Source organism: Hydra viridissima, unplaced genomic scaffold, assembly GCF_058129835.1.
Source record: "Hydra viridissima isolate aposymbiotic clone 2 unplaced genomic scaffold, HvirCarnegie_v1 scaffold_15, whole genome shotgun sequence".
Lineage (NCBI taxonomy): Eukaryota > Metazoa > Cnidaria > Hydrozoa > Anthoathecata > Hydridae > Hydra > Hydra viridissima.
Genome location: NW_028324314.1, coordinates 3,102,367 through 3,125,000, shown reverse-complemented (window position 1 = coordinate 3,125,000; position 22,634 = coordinate 3,102,367). Strand labels below are relative to the sequence as shown.

At 31.4% G+C, this 22,634-nt stretch overlaps 1 protein-coding gene and 1 pseudogene across 1 annotated transcript in view; one reads left to right on the top strand and one right to left on the bottom strand.

Moving 5' to 3' along the window:
- Positions 1-1,668, top strand: part of LOC149878206 (uncharacterized) — a 2,577-nt pseudogene extending 909 nt beyond the window's left edge.
- The window catches only part of LOC149878205 (uncharacterized), a 24,347-nt gene extending 16,922 nt beyond the window's left edge, over positions 1-7,425 (bottom strand). Inside the window, exon 1 of the mRNA XM_090072812.1 lies at positions 6,939-7,425. Within this exon, the coding sequence (XP_089928938.1) occupies positions 6,939-7,380 (442 nt within the window). The 5' untranslated portion in view covers positions 7,381-7,425. The remainder of the gene's footprint in view (positions 1-6,938) is intronic.
- Positions 7,426-22,634: the final 15,209 nt, after the last annotated feature.

Here is a 22,634-nt window from a genome sequence, read left to right as displayed (position 1 = left end):
TATATATATATAATTACAACCACTTATTTACAATAAAAATGTGAATAATGCATATTAAATAGAATATTTTTATAATAATTTTGCATAAGTCTATTCAAAGTTTGAATTAAGTAAAATTAACTTATGAGAAGAAAACTAATGAAAATAAATATATTTATACTTTCATTTTTAGGTATTTGCAGTATGCACTGACAATCAAAATAAAATGTCTAAAATGAGAGAGCTTTTACGAGCTGAAATCCCTAAGCTGATAACATATGGTTGCTCTGCTTATTTTCTAAACTTAGTTGAAAAGGATGTCTCTTTAAAGTCCATAATAAAGAATATTGTAGAAATTCATAAATATTTTCGTAATCATCACCAACCACATGTATGTACCAAAGTTTAGATTGTTATTGACTTACTGACAATATTTTTAATTTATGAAATATTCATAATTTTATGAAATAAAACAGCTGTGTTAATGATATAGGCCTAAGTAATAAATATGGCAAAAGAGATCCTAGCTAATGTACACAAAGATTATTATTTAACATTTCTTTATTGAATTTTATTAAACAACTATTCTATAGAGGTGATTAACTGGAACTCCCAATTAGATTGTATAAAAACATACATATCTAATCATTCCCTGTATATCGGCATTAGAGGTGCGCATATGCAGTCCATTAATCCTTCAATCGGAAGATTAATTGACAATCTGTCAAGACAGAGAGAAGTAATTAATTTACTAGCACAACTAAAAATTATTGGTGCTGCATTAGATAAGGTTTATAATTTAGTTTATTTAGTTATTTGCTAGATTTATTAAATTTGAATATTAAATATATTAAAACTACATAATTCTGGCACCATTAACATTATTTACATAATTATAAAATAAATTTTTGTGTTTGCTGTAGTTGCAGGTAGATGATAAAACGTTGTCTGAAGCAGTTAGATTTGGCAAAGCCTCTTACGTGATAAAAAATTGGCTCTGTACAAAGATGATCTTTTAAAGAGGTTTAAGAAAGCAATCATTCCATGTCATTTTTTGGCTAATTTAACAGATCCAAAATATGAAGGTAGCATACTATAAAATTGTAAAAAAATTAAAAAATTGAATTTGATCAAATTTAAACAAATAATAGAGTTCCCAGAAAATAAAATTTTCATTTAAGTTTACTAATCTTATACCCTTACTTATAAAATGATATGTTATTCTTATATGATAATATATTCAATATTTACTTTGGAAGAACATTGAATATAAGTCAAGAGGAAGAAGCTGAGGAATTGTTAAATGAAATCTATCCTGAATTTATGCCTGGCTACTACGCATTTAAACTAAAAGATGATAATTGTTTTCCTACATATTTATTTAATGATACTAAAAAAAGCACAACATCAGCAACAAATTGGTGGAAAATTATAGAAATGAAGGAGTCTAAGTCTCCAAAATTACCTGCAAATTTTGCAAGGTTTTTTCGACCCTTGCACACTTGCCCAGCTTGTTCTGGATCAATTGAAAGATTTTTCTCATCCTTGGGCATGATTTGGAGCAAAATTAGAAATTGTTTATGAATAGAAAAAGCTGAAATGCTTGAACGAATTTACAGACATTTAAGCTCATGTTTCATTTATGAAGTAAGTAATACTAAACTCCTAATTTTATTATCATTAGGATAATTGTTGAGCAGCATCTAACCTATAGTGTTAAATGGAAACTAATTTATGAACGAAAAAGTTATAAATGAAAAACTTGAGACCAAAAACCCAGTAAGTAGGGTTTTGGTGGGTTTTTGGGTACCAACCCTGCATGAAACCAACTTGTGCAATAATTTATGTAGCAGAGAAATGTATAGAATTTTCCAGAACATCGTATAACGCTGCGCGTCAGCCATGACAGTGACGTCACAGTGACGTAATTGTTCGGAAAGCTTCTGTAGAGTTCTAAAATTTTCTTCAGCTGTTTTGCAGTCTACTATAAACTGGTATATAAGGGAGGTGTTCAAAGCGGGTAGTTGAGTTTTAATTATCTTAATTTGGTGTCAACATTATTATTACCTTATTTTAATTATTGCGCATTCTCTATAGTTAAAGTATTAATTATTTGGTAAGTTACATTTAACTCTTTCGCAAATTATAATTGAGCATAAAATATTTTATTAGTGTCTGCCTTTCTCATTTTCTTTAATCATTATTTGCTTCTTTTGAAATAAAATATATTAACAATAACAGTTAAATTGAAAACTTTATAACAGTTTCTTTCATTTGTTACGTAATTAATATTGAAGTTAAGGCCTTTCCTATTTCAGTTGCTGAGTAGAAGACAATATTTCGTTCAAGAAGAGCTCTTCTAACACAGAGAACAACAAGGAAACCTGGACTAACAACTTAGTCCAGTTTCAAGCCTCATTAAGAAGAGGCAACGTGGCAATTTATGAAGCACTCTTGAGCGAACGGAGTCGCATGCCCCTGAAAGACCACGTCATTGAACGCTTTAAATTTCTTGAATCCACTGCCAAAGAACGGAAAGAGAGAATGGTTTTGTTGCTGCAAACCTTAAAGACCTATTGAGAAAAACGTTAAACTTCCCGCATGTATCTAACCAAGACATTTGTGCAAAACTAGCAAAACTTCTGAAAGACTATGAGCGCTGCAGAAAAAAACAAAACTTTGATTCATTGAATGAACTGTTTGACATGACCAAGACGAAAGGCGAATGGTTGTGCAAGAGGATGAGAACCTCTACAAATTGCAAATTGATAGCAAAGGTCACGTTGGTTATTCGAACTACAAACCTGCTAGTGCCAATACCATCCACCCACTCAAGCGAAAGAGGGTATTGGAAGCGACTGTGTCTACACTTACCAGCTTAGCGCTACCTGATTGTTCCAAAAGTAGCACGGACTCATCCAAGAACAATACAGACAGTCCTTTGGAGGATGACAATACAGCATCAATGAGCAAAAGGAAGCATAACCCAACATGCATTGCGAGACGTCTTGTTACATGCTTTAAAGCTGTCGTCCCACGGAGCTGCAGTGGTGAGGGCATTCAAATCTCAACCCCATGTCAATCAGCAATCGATAAGACTATCTACTCGAGAGCTGCTCAGGTGAAGAAACACTTGGTGAGCACGTTTCATCTGGAGAAGCGGAGCATACACTTTGACGGCAAACACATTGATGACTTTGAATATCAGGCCGTGGTCCTCAAGAATAATATCTATAGAAATTAAGTTGACTGCGCTAAAATTTAAAGATGGGAAAGCTCAATCGCAGAAGGAATCCAGGATGTGTTAGAGGAGTTTAACCTGTGGTGATCAGTTGTGATGATTGTTGCCGACACAACAAACGTGAATACCGGCAAGAAGACAGGCGTTGTTGTTCGGCTGCAGCAAATGTTCGAAGAGAAAGGTCACCCCAAACCCAAGTTCTAGTTGCTAGTTGCTAGCACTATGTGCTAGACCGGGTTCTTCGCGTTGTCATGAACGATGAGCTCCATGGGTCGAATAAATCACCAAATGTCGAGTATTTCTTTGTGCAGGATTTGATGAGCATTACGGATAAATTGAAAGCAGCCTTCAGTAACGGTAAAACTGACATTAAGGACATGAAGTTTCTCTACCACCTAACTTGTGTCTTCCGAGATCCCCTTCGTGAATTTCAAACAGATCCCAAACATCAGCAATGCACGCTGGAACTCTCATGCCATTCTAGCCCTTCTTGCGTTTATTCTGATGCCAGAAACCCGGATCAGGTTGCGTAAAATTTGTTTATTCATTTCTTACTCATGGGCTGAACATTGGTTCAGCAGTAAGGCCACGCGGTTAACCGAACCGAACCGTTCTTTCGGTTAAAACCGAACTAAGAAAACCGAATCGAACCGAACCGATAAAAATATTTTAAATAATCAACCGAACTGAACCGAAACCGAGAAAAGCTGAAAAACCTATATAAAAATTTTAAAAATTATAAAACTTAATTTTATATTTTTTTAATAAACTTTATTTATGAAAGTTTAGTATTATTAAACCACAGAAAAAAAATAAGTCAAAAAGATGAGATTGTAAACATAACTCCAAAATAGTCGTAAACAGTTGCCGCAAAACTATATGCCCCTCAGATGATCAATGGAAGACATTAGAATGCAGCATGCCGTTTCTTGAAAAAATTTACAACATTTCAGTAGGTTTATCAGCTGATAAAAGACCAACAATCCAAGATGTAATACCTGAATTATTCTCCTTGCATCAAGAACTACTTGCCCAGCAAAATCAAAAAGACAAAGCAACAAGAATTTTTATAAAAATGCTAATAAGTGAACTACAGGAAAGATATCCTCTCAATGGTGCTGAGCAGCTGATTAATTGTTATGCTAATTTTTTAGATCCGCGTTACAAAGGCCTGCATTTAATTGAATATTAAAAAATTGATGATATAAAAGAAGCATTATTGACGCAGGAAAAAGCAAAAACTTCCAATCACAAGTAGTAAAATAGACAATGAAAGCAATCCAAATACAAAAGTTAATCACCACGAGTTGCTTAAAAAAAGACTAAAACAAGATATTTCAGCACGCAGCGCTTCGACAACTAAATTGAGTTTAGAAATTGAGCATTATTTAGGAGCCGAAACAGCAGACGAAAAAACAAATGTTTTAGAATGTTGGAAAATAATGAAGTTACAGTACCCAATTCTATCTGATTATGCACGAAAATACCTATGTATAACAGCAACTTCTGCAACATCAGAGAGAGTTTTTTCAACTGCCGGTAATGTCATAACCGCCAGAAGAACCACATTAACCATTGAAAATGTCGAGAAAATTGTTTACATAAAAGAAAACATTAAAAAAATAAAAATTAATTTATAATTGGGTATTTTTAAAAAAATTATATTTTAAAGTTGTAAAATATATATATAAATAATTCTTTAAAACCATATTTTGTTTTTAATCGAACCGAACCAAACCGAACCGAATTTTGTTTTAAACCGAACCGGAAAAAAACCGAACCGATGGGTTTAAGTTTAAAATCGAATCGAAAAAAACCGAACCGAAAAAAACCTTAACCGCGTGGCCTTATTCAGCAGTCAATTGTTCCGCGTTGAAGATTTTGAAGAACTATCTAAAACTCTGAATGACTACCCAAAAGCTCTCAATTGCTTGAAATCCCACTGGAAAACAGATGACTCTCCAATCAACATTGCCCGAAGCAACCAGTGCTGCGAGCGTGCCATCAAAGTTATGCAAGAATTGCACGACTCCTGCCGCAACAATGACAACCTCCCACTGAGATTCATCCTCTCTAATGACATTATCTTGAATATTTGACTTCCTTGTGCATTTGATGATCCTATATAATGTTGTTTGCATGTGACTCTACAGCTTGTGTTCAATTTTGTATCTGGGAACAGTGACTTCAAAAATTTGGCCAAAAAGCTAATAAATAAAATTTTTAAAATCATTTTTTGCGTGAGGTTTTTTTATCAAATCGCCTTGAATGTAATATTTTATTTAATCTTACATGAAAGCTCATCAAATTATTATACAGAGAAACGAGGTTGGATTAAAGTCATCTCCCTTATAAATAAGTTAATAAATAAATAAATAAATAAATAAATGTATATATATATATATATAAATATATATATACATATATATATTATATATATATATATATATATATATATATATATATATATATATATATATATATATATATATATATATATATATATATATATATAAACCATTTAAATTATGTAAAGTTTCAATTTCCTACATGGAATTTATTTTCTTATTCCAAAATAAGCTTTAAAGTAAATGGATTTCTTTATTAGTAACATAAGGAAGAGAGCTAGCTAGCTAATTCTTTGCATAAATTATGAGTAAATACATCGTTTAGCAAAACATAGCAAATTACATCATTTGTCGCTCACATAAATAATGTTGGCGGTGAATATGAATGCAAGAACATAATCATAGCATGTTGGTTTTTTTTTTTCTGTCGCAACGTTGAGGCTAAAACACCAAAAATTGTCTAATCAATATACAAAAAAACCACAAGGCTTTAGCTAGAGGTTTTCAAAATTTAGGTGCAACATTAACTTACTAACTTGTCCACAATTCTGTAAGGGTTTTAAAAAGACATTAGCATGTTCAAAAAGTTGAAGGTAATTACTAATATTTTTTACTACAAAGTTATATCATAACTATGTATTAAAAAAAATTAGTAATTAGAAAAATATTAGAAAGCGTTCTATTTCAATATAGTCTCCTTTACACCTTCTGAAATCGTCACAATAGTCATACAAACGTTTTAGTTTCATTTCAAATCGATCAGCTGGTAACGATATTACATGAAAAGTCTGAACTCAAACGTTACAGCCAATGAAACTAAATAATTTAGTGATCTTACAACAACAAATAAAATCCTTTGTTTGAATGAGAAAAATTATTCTTTATATTGGTAATACTAGGCATATTAATAGAGTATTGAAGTTAATGAAAGCAAATCGAAATGGTAGCTGTTACTTAAAACTTATATTCATGTTTATGTTTACTTATTTAAATTTACTTTAAAGGAAAGAATTAAAGGAAAAACGAATTTAAAAGGAAATAATTAGAATCATCTCTCATAAAATAATCAGTTAAAGAATAGAAAAATCAATTAAAAAAGTTATCGGATGGCTTATCCTGTGCGCACGCGAAACTCTTTATGTGGATGGATTACAAAAAAGTGAACTTTAAAAATTATCACAGCTAATTCTTATCTATTTTTCGAACAGGTTGATAATTTACAAATCTAATTGCAAATATCCCCTTCTCATAGCTAAACTCTATATATAAGTTAATTAAAAATCAGATTAGCTCAGCATGAACTGTAAAAAAAAATTGCTTTCTCAGAAATAATTCGAACTCATTTAAACTAAGAACCAAATAAAACTCACCATTCAGAAAATTTTTCGGAATTCTTTTTCCAATAAGTTTCTCTATTGCCATCATTATTTTCGTCATATTTTCTTCTTTATCTTCAAACAAATTATAACACTGCTCCTTTGCAATGAATAAACGCAAATTGGAACCTTCGACAGGGTCGTATTTTTCCACCCGTATGGGCATGATTTTTTTCTTGTCTTTATAAGCAAGTGTGTATTCTGATTGACAATAATGTGACTGCTCATACTTTTCTGAAATCAAGAATACAATAATTTTAGAGTTCGCAATAGCTTTTGATGTTTCCACTCCTATGTCACCCAGTATATTATCTTTATTCATCCAAACTTCATAGCCATTATCAATCAGAACCTTGTACAAATCATCTGCGTATTTTTTATCTGTTTCCCAATTATAGGTCACCATCACGTCCCATTTTTCTTTTATCATATCCATTTTGAATTAGTAGAAAATATAACCATATGTTATTTATGTAAATCTAGGTAAATTAAAGTAAATTAAAGATTACTTATTTCGGTAGGATAAAAACTATATGCCTAACTGAAAAGTTCTGAGTTTAAAAAAAAAGCTTAACAATAATTGTTGGTACTTCATCTTTAAACTCTCAATGTTCGTTTGTAAAATGTGTTTTGAATACTTATCAAAATAGTATTGTTTAAGAGATATGAAAGTTAAAAATTGAATTTATTTGAAATGGAATTAATTAAGTAGATAATAGAATTGTTTGAAACCAATTAAATTAGAGTAAAATGTATTTAGTAGCAGTTCTGGAAAATGTTTAGTGCTGATATTGGTCAGGTGTTGATAGGTTTTTATTACAGATATAAAACAGTAAGCAGGCGGTGCAAATTAATTTTCGTCAAGCAGAAAAAGTTCTTGAATTCAGTGCTGAAATCGAGATGACCCACCAAGTTTTTTTGGGCTTCAATCCCACATACTATTAGTGATCGGTATGGATTTATTCTACTACTTGCAATCCAAATGACTTAGCAGCCCCTATCACACCGCTCCAGCTGCCTTATCTACTAGCAGTCTTTTCAGCTATTATAAAATATGATCCACAATCAAAATCAAGGCCATATTGTTGGTAAAACCAAAAATTCTGCTTTTATTATTTTTGAATATTATAATTTAAAACAATAAAAGTTGGTATACAAATAAGGACGCAACTCGTCGCCATTCTTAAGATAACCACTATTAATGTTAGTGATGTTGATGAACCAGTGCGCCTTCGCCTGCTCTATATTTGTTCACACTGCGCTTGTCATGACTGTGTTCCCCGTTTGATTTCCGATTGCGTCATTGACTCAATGCCAGCGCAGCACAGGTTCGCGAGCCATGTCTGCTCTTTATCAAAGCTGAAAACATATTTACACCGCATAATCATTTATATCAGCACCACTGTATAAAAATCATAAATCCGCTTGCACTGGAAGAACTGTTACAACAATGTGACAAAATGCTTTAATACCGCATTTTGTCACATTGTTATTACAGTTATAAGGAAACGAAGCACAATATATTTGAAAACAGTTAAATTAAAAAAAAAAGGGTTTAGCAACACTAAAATCAAAAATGCTGATAAAAAAAAACTATCAACCTTTGACATGTAATCAACGCTACAACGTTTTGATAACATCGCTATAAATGCTATTAAAACCAAAATGGAAAAAAGTTTAAATGATACAAAGTCCCACAAGGCACTTCGGTAATCAAGTAGGGGAAGGTGGTGTACAGTAAATCAGGAGCAGCATGAATTCGAGGCATTTTCTCAAACACTAAAGTTTTGTTCATCACAAATATGTCGTCATTTTATATACTCATATATCAGCCATCTTTATTTAATGTCGTTATCGCATAAACTTTGAATACAGGTTTTTATTAGCCATCTTTTCAGAAAACAAAAGTAAAATTTCTCACCTTCCTTTGTGTTTATTATGGAGATCATATGATTGAGATAACTTAAAAAGTTGAATTATTCGGATTGTCGGTATTTATACTCTTTTTACTAGTTTAGTTTTTTACTCTGCAAACACTCAAGTCGCAAGAATTTAGACTTAAATCTAATTTGTTCTGAGTTGGGCCCAGTGAATAGGGATACTTTGAATCAAATAATTAGCAAATATAATAAATTTTATTTTCAAGTTTACCTCGGTGAGTGGAAAAAGCAAAGCAATACGATCTTGATGAAATAAAGTACAGATCAAACTACAAACGCTCACAGGTTTTCACTAAGAAGAAATATTGTTAAAAGATTACGTAGTGAAGACCTCCTGGATACATTATGGATTTTTTCGCACTCAGTTAAAAAGTTTGCTTATAATTATGCTGACTACAAGAGGAAAGTTGTTTTATAAACTTGGAAGAATTTTTTATAAAACTACAAAAAATATAACAAGTATGAAAAATTTAATTAGCAGAGAAAGGTTTTTTTGATTATAGTTCTTGTCCTTGTTAACGCCGAAGAAAATCCTCCATTTATAGTGTTTTCCTGAGTGAATTTCGAAAACTCTATGGTATATGATACTCCACTTAAATCTGTCGGGACAGCTAACGTTCCAGATTGGATGCCAGCTGACAGTTATTTATTATCCATGAACAGTTTATTAAACTAACAAAATATTTTAATGACCAACCGGTCATATTGATTTTGAACAGCCATGAGAAACACCTTTCTAATAAGACGATTATTTAAGAAAAAAAAAAGGGGGTTTTCATGTTGACATTGCCACTTGATTGCAGCCACAAGCTACAGCATTTAGGCTGAGTTGCTTATGGAATACTTTAATCCTTCTTTATTCAAGCCGGGTATTACGGTAAGGTAAACACATTACAGTTTATGACATTTCAAGCTTGATTGCTTTTCCTTTAGCATTAATTTCAAGCTTGATTAATATTGCTTTTCCTATAGTATTTACTTCTAAAATTCTTTTTTCAGGATTTTGATGTACAGAGATTTTTCCATTCAATCTAGGAAATTTTAACACTGAAGTATTTTTTAGCCTTTTATGTCATTGATTGACCAATAAAATAATTCCATGTCAACTTCAAAATTCAAAACCCAAAGACTCCATTATATTAGGATGTTGAACTTTCTACTTCTTACTTCAAAGAACTTTTAATGTCAGGGTCTTCCACCTCAAATTGCCTTTTCAAGAAATAACCCCCATACCCAAAAGCACGACCAAGAAAACACAGAGGTTGAAGAGAAAATGGAAAAACATTTAGTTTAACTGATGCTCCTGTAAAGAAGGACTTTGATAAACAGAAAAATATAAATCACAAAGAAAAGTGAGACTGAGCAGAATTGCAAAAAACAGTAGCAGCTAATAACCGCAGCTAAAAAAGCTTGCTAAAAGTTTCTTTATGCGAGTTCATCAAATAAAGCAGGTGATGCAACTTTCTTAAGTTGTAATTCAGAAAATCATGAATCGGATTGCACCAGTGGTCTCACAAATGAGACTTTGCTTAAAAACCAAAACATTGTTTTTCAGTGATTACGTTTTATTAAAATTTACTACTAAAAAACTTTCTAGTAAGTTTAATTAAAACATTGTAGTAAGTTTGAAAAAAGTTTGGTAAAGTACTAAACACAATAAAGACATAGAAGAGATTTTTCTGACTTTCCTTAATTTTTCCGACAGTTGATCACATATCTGAAATGTTACTTAAAAATATTTTTTAAAAAGTAGCCAGATCAATACTTGGTGAAGGGAATGTTGCAGTTCCTTGTCATTATAACTTTCTTGTGAATTTAAAAGCTTTAAATGATGCCTTCTGTTAGTTTGTTTTCTTAAAAGAAATTGCTGTTATTTTAGATGGTTGAATAAAGTTAACAATGAAATGTTTCTTTATTTTCTCAATTCTTAATGTTTATTTTTTGATAACTATATAATCAAATCAAAAATATAACAAAAAATATACTAACAAAATAACCAAAAACATTATACCCAAAAAATTGCTATGCTTTTTCTCCCTCAGCATCAAAATTATTAAGCTCCGCCCCTATTCACTACTATTAATTCAAAGTTATCATAATTGATTCACTGTGCCCCAAGTTATGGTTCACTCTACCTCAGTACAGGGGTGTATTGAATATTTTAACACAACTCACTTTAACTTCTCTGTTAGCCGTTTAATAAAAATTGTTTGGGTTTCAGTGATTTCTTATCATGAAAAGCATGCATCTCAGTTCTTTCGATTTTACAGGAATGGAATACATATTTTAACGTTTACTCAATTTAAAAAATAAACAATTCTGTTCAAATGTGCTCCAACAGTGGTTTTTTAAAGAAAACCATCCGAAAAGTGAGGAAAGTTCAGAAAAGTTCTTTCTATATCTGTTGATAACTGAAAATTAACTTTGTTCGGGTAAACTATTTGTTGTAATAATCATGAAACTCTTTTTGATTATTATTCTAAAGCCACATTAAAACACCATGCTAAAATATGTTAACAGAAAGATCAATGTTTAATCTGCATATATAACTGTCTAACCTTAAGGTCTTAACACAAATAACAGAACAAACTTAGGATATAAATATTAAGATATTAAAAACCAAATACAAGTTGAACAACAGATTTATTACAAAGTTGCATAATAATTCAATTCAAGTAGTTCATAATCCTGAAGCAAAATATCTCAAGTATACTTACGAAAAAAACTAATAGTTGTTAAAAGGTTTAATGCACCATACATGCTGCCATAATGATTTTATCAAAACTTGCTTTTTTAAAAGGTTTATATTTTAGTTTTATTACTCTTACTTAAAGAAGGTTTAAAACGAAAATCCTTTAATTAAGTTGAAATAGAGGTTTTAGCAGAATGTATTCATTTTAAACAATGCAAAAAAAAAAAAAGAACTATTTTAAATGAGTAAATCAATAATCCTTTCCATCCTGAGTGCACGATATTTTGTTTTCAAAAGTGAACCATTGCGAGCCAGGTTTTTTCTATAAAGACTTGCTTTTTTGTTTATTTTAAAGGTGAAAGTTCTTTCGAGTGTAATCAGACAGACTATAAAACTTGTTACTCTTACAAAATGTGTGATTCCTTTTAGCGAATTTTAACTTTCTAACGGAGTTCACGACTTTATTTCCAATAAACATCTTTATTTTTGTTAGAGAAAGAAAGTAATTCAAAAAACAAACTTTCATCGAATACTAAAAACGGAATTCCTAATTGTTCCATGCAAAAATGTTCGTAATAAATTTGTATGGCTATAAAACAGCCGTTTTTGATTTACAAGATCCTAGACATAAGTTAAAAGGTATATTACAATCGATGCGCACAAAAAGCCAAACATTTCAGTTGTCAAACAGAATATGCTAATACAACCTGATTCCTGAAGTAGAAAAACCGAAGTAGAAAAAACAAATACTTATTTGAAGTATTTCTTTTTATATGATTAGCAAAATAAAAATGGATTTTAACGAGGTCTCAACTGGAAGCAATAAATGAAGATAAATAATTTTAAGGAAATAGTTTTTTAATGTAAAAAACTACACCTGTTAAAAAGTTTATAAAAGTAAATATTCAATAAAGGAATTTTATAACATAAACAAATGAAACTTTTGAAGATATTCTAGACAACAAAGAAAGAACCCAAGCGAATATAAATTGAAGGAATAATGAATAAACGAGACTGAATTCTTACCATGTAGTAAATCAAAAATGATGTTTATTTCTCTGGAAATTAGTTCAGAAACTTTCAATTTCTGAACAAATTTTCATCAAAAAAGCTTTCTAACAATATCTCGGCATGGAGTCCCGCAATTTATACTGTAGATTGCATTGTACATCTTATAAACCTTACTTAATTAAGTGATACCTTCATAGAATTTTGAATTTTCAAGAGTTAAAGAATTTAGATGCTCAAGGTCACAAATCTCCAGCATTTAATCGTTTTCAACTGGAAGAAAAGAATTTTTTATATTAGCAATCTTTACATTTTGAAAACTTGGTTTCTATTTCTTCGTTCTCTTTTTGTGCGTTCATCATTTCTTCAGCTGATATTGTGTTAACGAGTATCCTGGAAAACAAAAGAAACTCAAATGCCAATGCCTAGTTCAGACATGATAAGCATAAATTAAACTATTCATAGGCTTCAGAAACTGGTTTATTGCTATTCATAGGCTTCAGGAACTGGTTTATTTAACAATTATCTTTTAAAAAGGAAACTGAACTTTTAACGTAATCCTGTGTAAAAAGGCCGCAGTTTTTCCATCTCAAGTGTTTGTCTAATAATGACTGCGTAAACAAACGGAAATTGTCACAAGCTTTAAAACAACTTTAAAATCATACTTTAAATTAAACTTTAAAGTCAACTTTAAAATTGTATCAAAATGATCCTTATCCCTAGTTTCTTGTTCAAAGCTTTTTTTCGCAAACTATTTCTTTCTTTACTTAAATGAAGTTGGTTGCACAAACATTTTGTACTACAAACTTTTACATATAAATGTTGTTAAGCGCTCCTTTATAATTAAAACAGTTTAATAAACGCGATAAGGAGAACAAAAAAAAAAAGTTAAATAAACAATGAAATACTTAAACTATGGGGTTTAAGAATCAAAAAATAGATGCAAATGCAGCAATTATTCTGATATTTACAATTAAACGGTTCTTAAGCCCGGACACCCACTAAAAAATATGTCAGTATTTATATAAGTAAAGGACACTGACATTTAAAATCGAACTTGCCAAAATATTTTGGTAGTAGATAACGTAGTAAAAACAATCAACGAGAGGTAATCTTGGGTATGATATATGTATATCATACGTTTGCGCTTTGTACATTCCTTGCAATAAGATTTTGTAAGCACTTGTGCAAATCTTTTAAAGGCTTTGAATTGAGTACTTGTTTCAAGAACGCTAAGGAACTTTAAAAGTCATCTTTAAGTTTTACTTGATTCAAATGTATATCGTACTCAACCGAAAAAAAGTGCGAGACAATTGAAACACCATGTACATTTGCTAGAAAATCAAGCCAGCCACACCATTAAAGTTTAAAAATGTTTTCACAACAATGACCCAAAATTCAAATTTAACTGCACTGATAAATGATAATAGCTCAGTTTGTAAGACACGCATTAATTCTGTAGTTATTTAATGACTTTTACAAACAATTGGAGACCAGAGACAAAAACCCTAATCAAAAGATAACTGGTAAAACCGTAAGTGAAGTAAGTTTTCATACAAATACTTCTGTCAAACGTTCTTAAGCTCAGCAATAATTCGGGGGAAAATAACGCTCACTGCTTCAAATATCCCCGTTAAATAAGAAGCTGGAGCTGTCAGTTGTGGGAGAAGATCAGACCAAATATTCATTCTAAATTTATGGCGCACAAATCCTTTGAGATTTTGAGAGGATACAACTCTTGTTTACAAATGAGTTTTTGAGTTTCTCAAAGCATGCTATTTTGTCTATTCATAAAGCCATTTAAGTGAAAATGGGCTTTGTCTCCCATCATTAGTCTATTCACAAAGTTGCGGTCTTTTCTAAACTTCATTTAAATATCGACACAACTTTGCCGTGCTTAAAGACCTATTGGCTGACTCCTGTATGAATTGAACTTTGAATGGAAACATATGTTTAAGTTTAAACATTTGAGCAATAAACATGAAATAAATTTTTGTTAGTGTAACGCCAAATTTTTGTGCTCTAATGACAACTCCAGTGCATTTATCATGCGCTCATGATTGATGCTTTCCTTCCGATCTTCACCGCAAAATAAACAAAATTAAATCGTTATTTATTCTTATTTGTTTACAATGCAAGTTTCTTTTACAAATCTCTATGCAACTTTAATTGGCATCATTTTCTTTGTTCTGCATCGCCGTTATTTCTTCTGACAAGGCAGAGTACCCACTGAACGCTTTACATAGGTTTATCATTTTAATAGGAGGTGAGGCATGTAATTGCTCTTTCATTTGATTTATAAGCGCATCAAAATGTTCCTCAAGGATTTCTTTATTTTGCTTGTGTAACAACTGCAGGAAGCTCTTCTTGATAATTGGCATCTAACGAAGGAATGAGTAAAAAGTAAAAATCATCAAGTTCATACCTGTTGCATGGCTAAATTCTGATAAATTTAAATTTTCCAATAGATTTAAGTTCCAATAGATTAAAATATTACAATCGTTGATACCGTTTTAGCAAACAGAATTTTTTTTTTGAGGATATCACAAAACCTCCCTAATTTGCAAAACTAAACAATAATCTCTCTGCTTTACATTATGCAACACCTGTTACTTTTAAATATAAAATGTGCAATCTATAACATGGATTTGCTGATTGCAGATTTTAAAAGCAATATCCTTTCAAACTGATACTGAGCATGAAATTCCGAAAAGTACTGACCCAGTAGTGTTTTTAATTGAGTTTATAGGATTTGTTATGAATTAAGATGATGAGAATTCGATATAATTGGTTTTAAGAAACTTAAAAAAAGATTCGTTCAAAAGTTAGAGACGGGAGGTTGTTTGAGCAAGAATCGATAACGCAAACTCCATATAAGCACGCTAGCTTTAATTTTTTTCTTGAATGAGTGTGTCCATCCAAAAGAAGAAGTATTACTGAAATTATTTAACCATTGAACAAGTATTTTTTGATACTTCCATCCGTTTTTAGAGCTTCCATATATAGTAATCACTGATGCTTCTTAGTTTACGCTCTCCTTCATCCGCCGGTGTTTAAATATTATCAGAGGAAGTTTGAATTCATCTGTAGCATTTATACAATTATTTTGGATGAAACAGTTGACAAACCTATTTTGTCATCACTATATTTCTGATAAGAAGTGAACTTGTATTCATCTAATATAGGTTTGAATATATCAAAGAACCCATATTGCATTCTTCATTGAAAACCCTAGCCCTTGCTATTGAAGGTGATTCTGGACTTTACAAAGATAAACAAAAATTTTCTTTCATAAACTTAAAATCTCAATTGTTGCCTGAAACTTCTTTTACTCTTTAACATATCCAAGTGATAAGACTACTGGAAAGTGCCGGTTCTGGCACATTTGCATATTTCAACCATAGTTTGACCATATCAATTTTAAGTATCACTTTTTGCACACGCGTCATCACACAACAAATTGAGCATATATTTAACCACGAAAATTCAAAAATTCAAACCATAGTTTAATTATATCAATTTGTTGTGTTAATTTCTTCAAAAACGACAAATTGAGCATATATTAAATTTTAGTGTGTTATCATTCCGTATAAAAAATGTCGTTAAATCATGTTGCTGTATGAGTTAACGTTGATGTGTAAGATATGCATAACCATAAAAATTAAAAAAAAAATGAGGGTATTGGCGTACCCTAGAAATTATTTGTGTTTTTTTTCAGTTTGATAAATAAAAGTTTCCAGATGGACCAACTTGCGCATCTCCAGAGTTTCTATAAACTTAATAATTCTTTATTATCAACCCGCGAGTTTAATGACTCAGGATAGCCATACTACTTTACTAATGATTTGTTCTTTTGTTTGCGAATAACTTTTTCAATTCTAAATATTCCTTGATTAGTTTTTTCCATCTCCTGTTCATAAAAAGTACCTTGGATTTCTTCACCATTATTATCAGTTATTTTATAAGTTGGTGGGCCTGTGTACTGAATATGATATTGTAAAAACCTCCTCAGTCCATCTTGTTGTGTATCTTTTTTCAAAATTTGACTTCTTTTTAGTTATCCTAACTTTATCACCAATTGAAAATTTTGGATTAGGATCTTTGCTACCATATGATTGTACATTTCCATTTAGATTTAACAAAACAACATTCTTATTCTTTTTGTCGCTAGCTTCAACTGGAGTCATTTTAATTGAAGAGTGCCTTGTGTTGTTGTAGTTATTTACCATTTCATCTAAAATGTTAATATATTTTTTAGTATTATTAGCTGAAAAGTAATTAAACATTTTCTGTTTCATTGTTCTATTCCAGCGTTCAACTACACAGCTTTTTTCTTCATTTTCAGTTGAGTATAACTGCGCGCCTAACGCTTTCACATGCTTATTATAAAATTCTTTTCCTTTATCAACCCACATTTTAGTGCACCTTCTTTCTTTAAAGATTTTATTTAAAGCATTAGCGGTATCAAGACCAGTTTTACTTTTAAATGGCGCAATTCATCCGTATTTTTAAAATAGATCTATAACCATGAGTAAGTATTTTATACCGTTATTGAATTTTGAAAAAGATTGCATCTCAACTAAATCAACAGCCCATACTTCATCTTTATCATTTACAATAACATTTCTTCTGAAATGATGAATAACTGGCTTGTGAAGTTCGTTTGCAAGTTTGTCTGCAGTCCATTTTAGTTCTTTATTCTTTTCTTTTTTACTGATCGTTGGTAGTTTTTTTTTACATTTACCTCATATGGGTCTGCTGAAGCACCTATCCAAACTTTGCTTTGGTTGATATGATGGGTTTTGTAATTCCTCGTTCTATTTTTTCACGCTGTGTTGGATTTTTTATAGAATCCATCTCTTCAATCATGATTTTGTCAGCTTCATTTCTCATTTTTTTATTTATTTTTGTTGTTCCACAAACGACGCAAGCTCCTTTAAGCATATTTCTATTGTTTTTGCTTATAAAATTTCTTAAGTTTAGTATATCTGTTTTTCTTCTAAATTTGACGCAGTACATGTTTTATTTTAGAAATAAAAATTTCTTTGCATTATAGAAAATGGAGAAAATGGATTTATCATAAAATTTAAATAAGAATAAAAGAAGCAATAACAAGTTTTTACCGAGAAGCATACGATCTTTGATGGCTGGGAAGTCGGGTTGTGGTAAAATAAATTTGTTTTTGAATTTTTTGTTGAGAGAAGGGTGCTTGGATTATAATGTTTTAATTAAAATTTTTTACACAATCCAGTTATCAACCAGAGTATGAAATATTGAAAAAGTAATTTGATAAAAAATTAGAAAAAAATGTCATTTTTAATCTGTTTAGCCAGCAAGTTGAAACACAGAAACTTAATGCAGACAGTGATTTAGTAGTGGATAATATTTTAAAAGATATAAGTGGAAAATTGGATATGGTGTGTGAGTTTTTTGAGTGATTGATGATTTTCCAAACATTGATGCCACAAATAACACTTTCAGATTTACCTCAGACAATGGCGTAAATTGGTATGATATAAATATTCCTGAAAGAAGATACGATATTGAAGAAATAAATGATTACGTTCAAAATGAAATGTCTGAAAAACCGAAATATAAACTAGATAGTATCAAAATTGGTACAGATCTAAGTACATTAAGATCAGCTTTGACTTTTAGCAAGCCTGACGTGGCTAATAAAATTGCTTATATATTTGATTTTAACCGTGAAAACTCTATAGGACCACTTATAGGATTTAATAAACTAGAATTTAAACATGATAACGTTTTGAAAGGAAAATATGAGTTAGAAAATCTTGTAAGGATACAAGATGTCAGCACTACAGCTATTCAGGAAAGTTTAAACGATTGCAGAAATTTCCAATCTAATCTTCGGTTTTTCTTGAATAAAAATCTAACGGAAATAGATATCAAAATAATTATTTTTCCAATTTGGTAAATAGATTATTTGTTAATAGAATAAAAAAAAGTAGGCTTTGACTCATTACCGTTTACTCAGATATTTCATGAAAAGGTAGGTGATACAAATTAAGAGGCTTTACAAAAGCTTAAACGATTTTATTTAGGATCAATTATTTGCTAATTAATTGATAAATCCGCTGCGAAATTTTTTTTCGCAGCGAATTTATCAATTAAGTAGCAAATAATTGAGTAGTTTTTCAATCAAAAAATTCCTCACAACATCATCAGGCAGCTTTTAATTCATTAAAAATCAACTTAAAATATTGTGAATTTCAAATTAATCTCAATTGCGTGCAAATGGGTCGAAAATCAGTTTCTAGTGACATCAAATGGCAAGTTATTGGTATGGCGCGGACAAAAAATCACACAAACGTTCAAATAGGCAAAATACTTAATATTTCTGAATATTGCGTTAGAAAAACCATCAAAACCCGGGAACTTACCAAGGACGTCTCCGACATGCCGCGTACTGGGAGACCATCCAAACTCAGCAACCGTGACAAAAATGGTATATTCAGAATGAGCAGAGAAAACCCCAGACTCAGCTACAAAAAGCTAGCACAAATCTTCAATGAGTCAAAAAATAATCCAAAAGTTAGCAGAGAGCTCGTGAGACGAACATTGTCGGACAAAGATATTGGAACGTACATAGCTGCTAAAAAACCTTTTCTTTCAATCACTGATAAACGTAAACGACGAGTGTGGTCCAAAGAAAGGCTGGACTGGTCTGTAGAACAGTAGGCAAAAGTTATTTAGAGTGATGAAGCTAACTTTCAAGTTGTAAACCGCAATGTCAAAAGATTTGCAACTGAGAAATATTCAGACAGGTTTTTGCAACATCGTCGACAAGGCGGTGGAGGTTCGGTTGGCATCTGGGGATGTTTTTCTCACAAAGGTATAGGCTTCTGTGAGCTGTATGAAGGCCGAATTAATCAATACACCTAGAAGAACACATTGGAAACGTGTTTAGTTCCATCAATCAGACACTTGTATGGCAGAAACAAGCAATTCATCTTTCAACAAGACGGGGCTTCAGCTCATACAGAACACTCAATCAAAGAATATTTTTTGAAAAAAAAGTTCAACGTGATGCCCTGGTGCCCTAGATCACCAGATCTCAACCCAATCGAAAATATTTGGTCTTGGATCGACAATCAACTGACATACCATGAAATTCAATCAACTCAGCATTTAAAGCAACTTTTGAATGAGTACTGGCTGAAGGTACCTCGCGTGATGTGCATGAAATTAGTTGAATCAATGCATAAACGAGTTTATCTTTGCTATAAAAACAAAGGAGGACACTTCAAATATTAATTTCGCTTTTTTTTCATTTTTTGTTCGAATGTTGCAATTCGTTTAAACTTTTGTTCTTCTTATTTTTCCTATAAGATTTTTTGTAATAGCTTTTTTCTAACTAAATATTAAAATTTTTATAACATGTTCATATTCATTTTAAAGCTAATTACTTTTTCTTTAATAAATAAAAAAAATTAACTCGATATCATTTTACAGTTTTTCTTTATTAAACAAAAACCAAACATACTTGATAAAAATTCTGCAATCGTTTAAACTTTCGTGAATAGCTGTATAAGAGTAACAAACGATATGATAGGGTCATCGTATATTAATGGACCAATGATATATATTGTTTCTTTCCTGATGCAGGTCCTGGCTATAAAATTATTGAAAAGCCTCTTCATTTGATCTATCTTCCGATTGTTGTTAACAAAATTTCAAGCATGGAGACAAAATTAGTAGATCAAAACGGAAAACAGTTGAATTTACGAGGTGAAGATTTAACTGTTAGATATCATATAAGAGAGAAAATGTTGCCAATTTTGAATAGATTTTTTTCAAATGAAATTTTGTCAACATAAGTTTGTAATTAAAAAAAAATTTTTTTTCTATCGTATAAAAAACAAAATGAGCAGATACGAAAATGTCAAAATTAAAATTTCACAGGGGCAGGCTGATAAAATCAAAAAAGCGATTCAAGATGGAGGTGCAGTCAACATAAAACTGTCTCATCAAGATCTCAACGGTGATCATGTGCTGGTAGTGACTAGGCTTTAATTGAATAAAATTATAAAAGCGTACAAAAACAGAACAGGAGTTGTATTCAACCAAAACCCAGCTAATGCACAACTAAAAGATTGAAGGAGGATTTACTGGAGCACTTCTTCTTTTTCTAGGAGCAATTGGAAAAGCTCTTGTATCGAGTGTTATTCCAACTTGGCGACAGGATTGCTAGCAGGTGTAGGATCTTCAGCTGGATAAGCCATGGTCGATAAAATTGCAGTCAGAGGAGTCGTTTATCTTAAAAAGAGAGGACAGAGAATAAAAGTTTCAGGATCTGGATTGTTTTTAAAGCCATGGGCTAAAGGAGGATCTGCATGAGACGGTTTTTACTTACACAGCGGAAATGGACATGAATCAGTGGGAGCAGGCTTATTGCTAGGTCCAAACTCACCATTTTCAAGCATTCCGTTTTTGAATTTGATCCTATAAGAGTGTAAACTTGTTAATTTTGAGAAAATATTTTAATTTTTTAAAAAATATTTTCTTTACATTATAAAAAAGATGAGCACTCCTCACAAGTTGTTTAAAAATAAAGGAGCTAGTATTCCGCATTATAATTTATTAAATGAAGAAGAACATTTAGAGAATAAATTAAAGTCTATTGTTTTAAGCCATAAAGCTTTAGAGCATCCACCAGTGTTATCTAATGGGAGGTATCAGATATTTGGACAAAACGACATTAAGCTCAACAATTTATCTCATCAGAAAGTATCATTAATGTTTGGCCTAAAGAGATAGAGAGTGATGCTGAGCAAAAAGCTGTAAGAATCATCTCATCCGTAGATAGCGCATTGCAAGCAGGTGGGATTGTACTTGGTAATATTGGATTGGAGTTTTTGACAACAATAATTGCAGCTCCACTCGTTTTGTATGCAAGAGAATACAGCAGAATAGCATAATGATAATATGATTGACGCCAGCTTTCAATCAGACCTGACAAAGATGTACAAGTCGCTGATTGACAGTCATGACATGTTAAAAGAAAACTTGAAAAAACTTACTGACAAATTCAACAATAACTACATCGCTCTACTGAGTGCCAATACAGAGATGCTGTCTTATGATGAAAAGTTTATGAATGTAGGTAAAATTGCAACGCATTACCTAACAATGTATACACCCGAGTGTGTATGATGAAGAAGATCTTAAAACTTATGAGAGTATATTTTTAGAGACGGATGCAATTGTGTCTGAAGCAAATACAAAGAAGTCGAAATTGTCAAAAAGCAATAAGTATAAAAAAATAATAGCTCCAATTTGGAGGAATAAGAAGTTTAAAAATAAGGGTAAAAAAGAGTCAGATGTAATTATTCTTCCAGGAGATCCAAACGCGCTTGCCGATAAGTTTATAATGAGCATTGCTTCATGGAGAGCTGAAATACAGGGTCTAGAAATGAGGCAGTAGCCAAATGCGATGAGCTTTTAAGACAAGGAGAGATGAATAGAGAGGTATATTAAGCAATACAAAGTATTTTGCGATACAGGTGCGAATATAAAAAATATATGCTTTATATAAATGATTATTATTAGCAATAAGACGTATGCAAAGAAACATTTATTGGCGGAAATGGTATAATTGATTCTATTAAGAATTTCTTAAGAAGAGCGGTGGAGACAAAAGCGTCTAAATCATCACTAGTTTTACTCAATAAAGTTGCTGCTACTAAGTTAGGAAGAGAGGCGATAACTGCCGCAAAATCAGCAGGAAAAAGAGCTAGCTTCTTTTGCTATATCAACTGCTAAAGACGTTGCCATTGAAAAAGGGAAAAAAGCGATCGAGAAAGTGTATTCACTCACTGGAACAAAAAAACTGGAAAGCAAAAGTTCGGACATTAGCGAGTCGCCTAATCTTAGTAAAAAAAAGAAAGATATACTTTTAGAAATGGTTAACAGTGGAACTGCACAAGCAGCAAGTGCACAAACATCAAGCGCACAAGCAGCAAGCGCACAGCTGGATCCAATGACGCTTATATATAATTCAATGTTTAAAGAGTCGTCAATAAAACC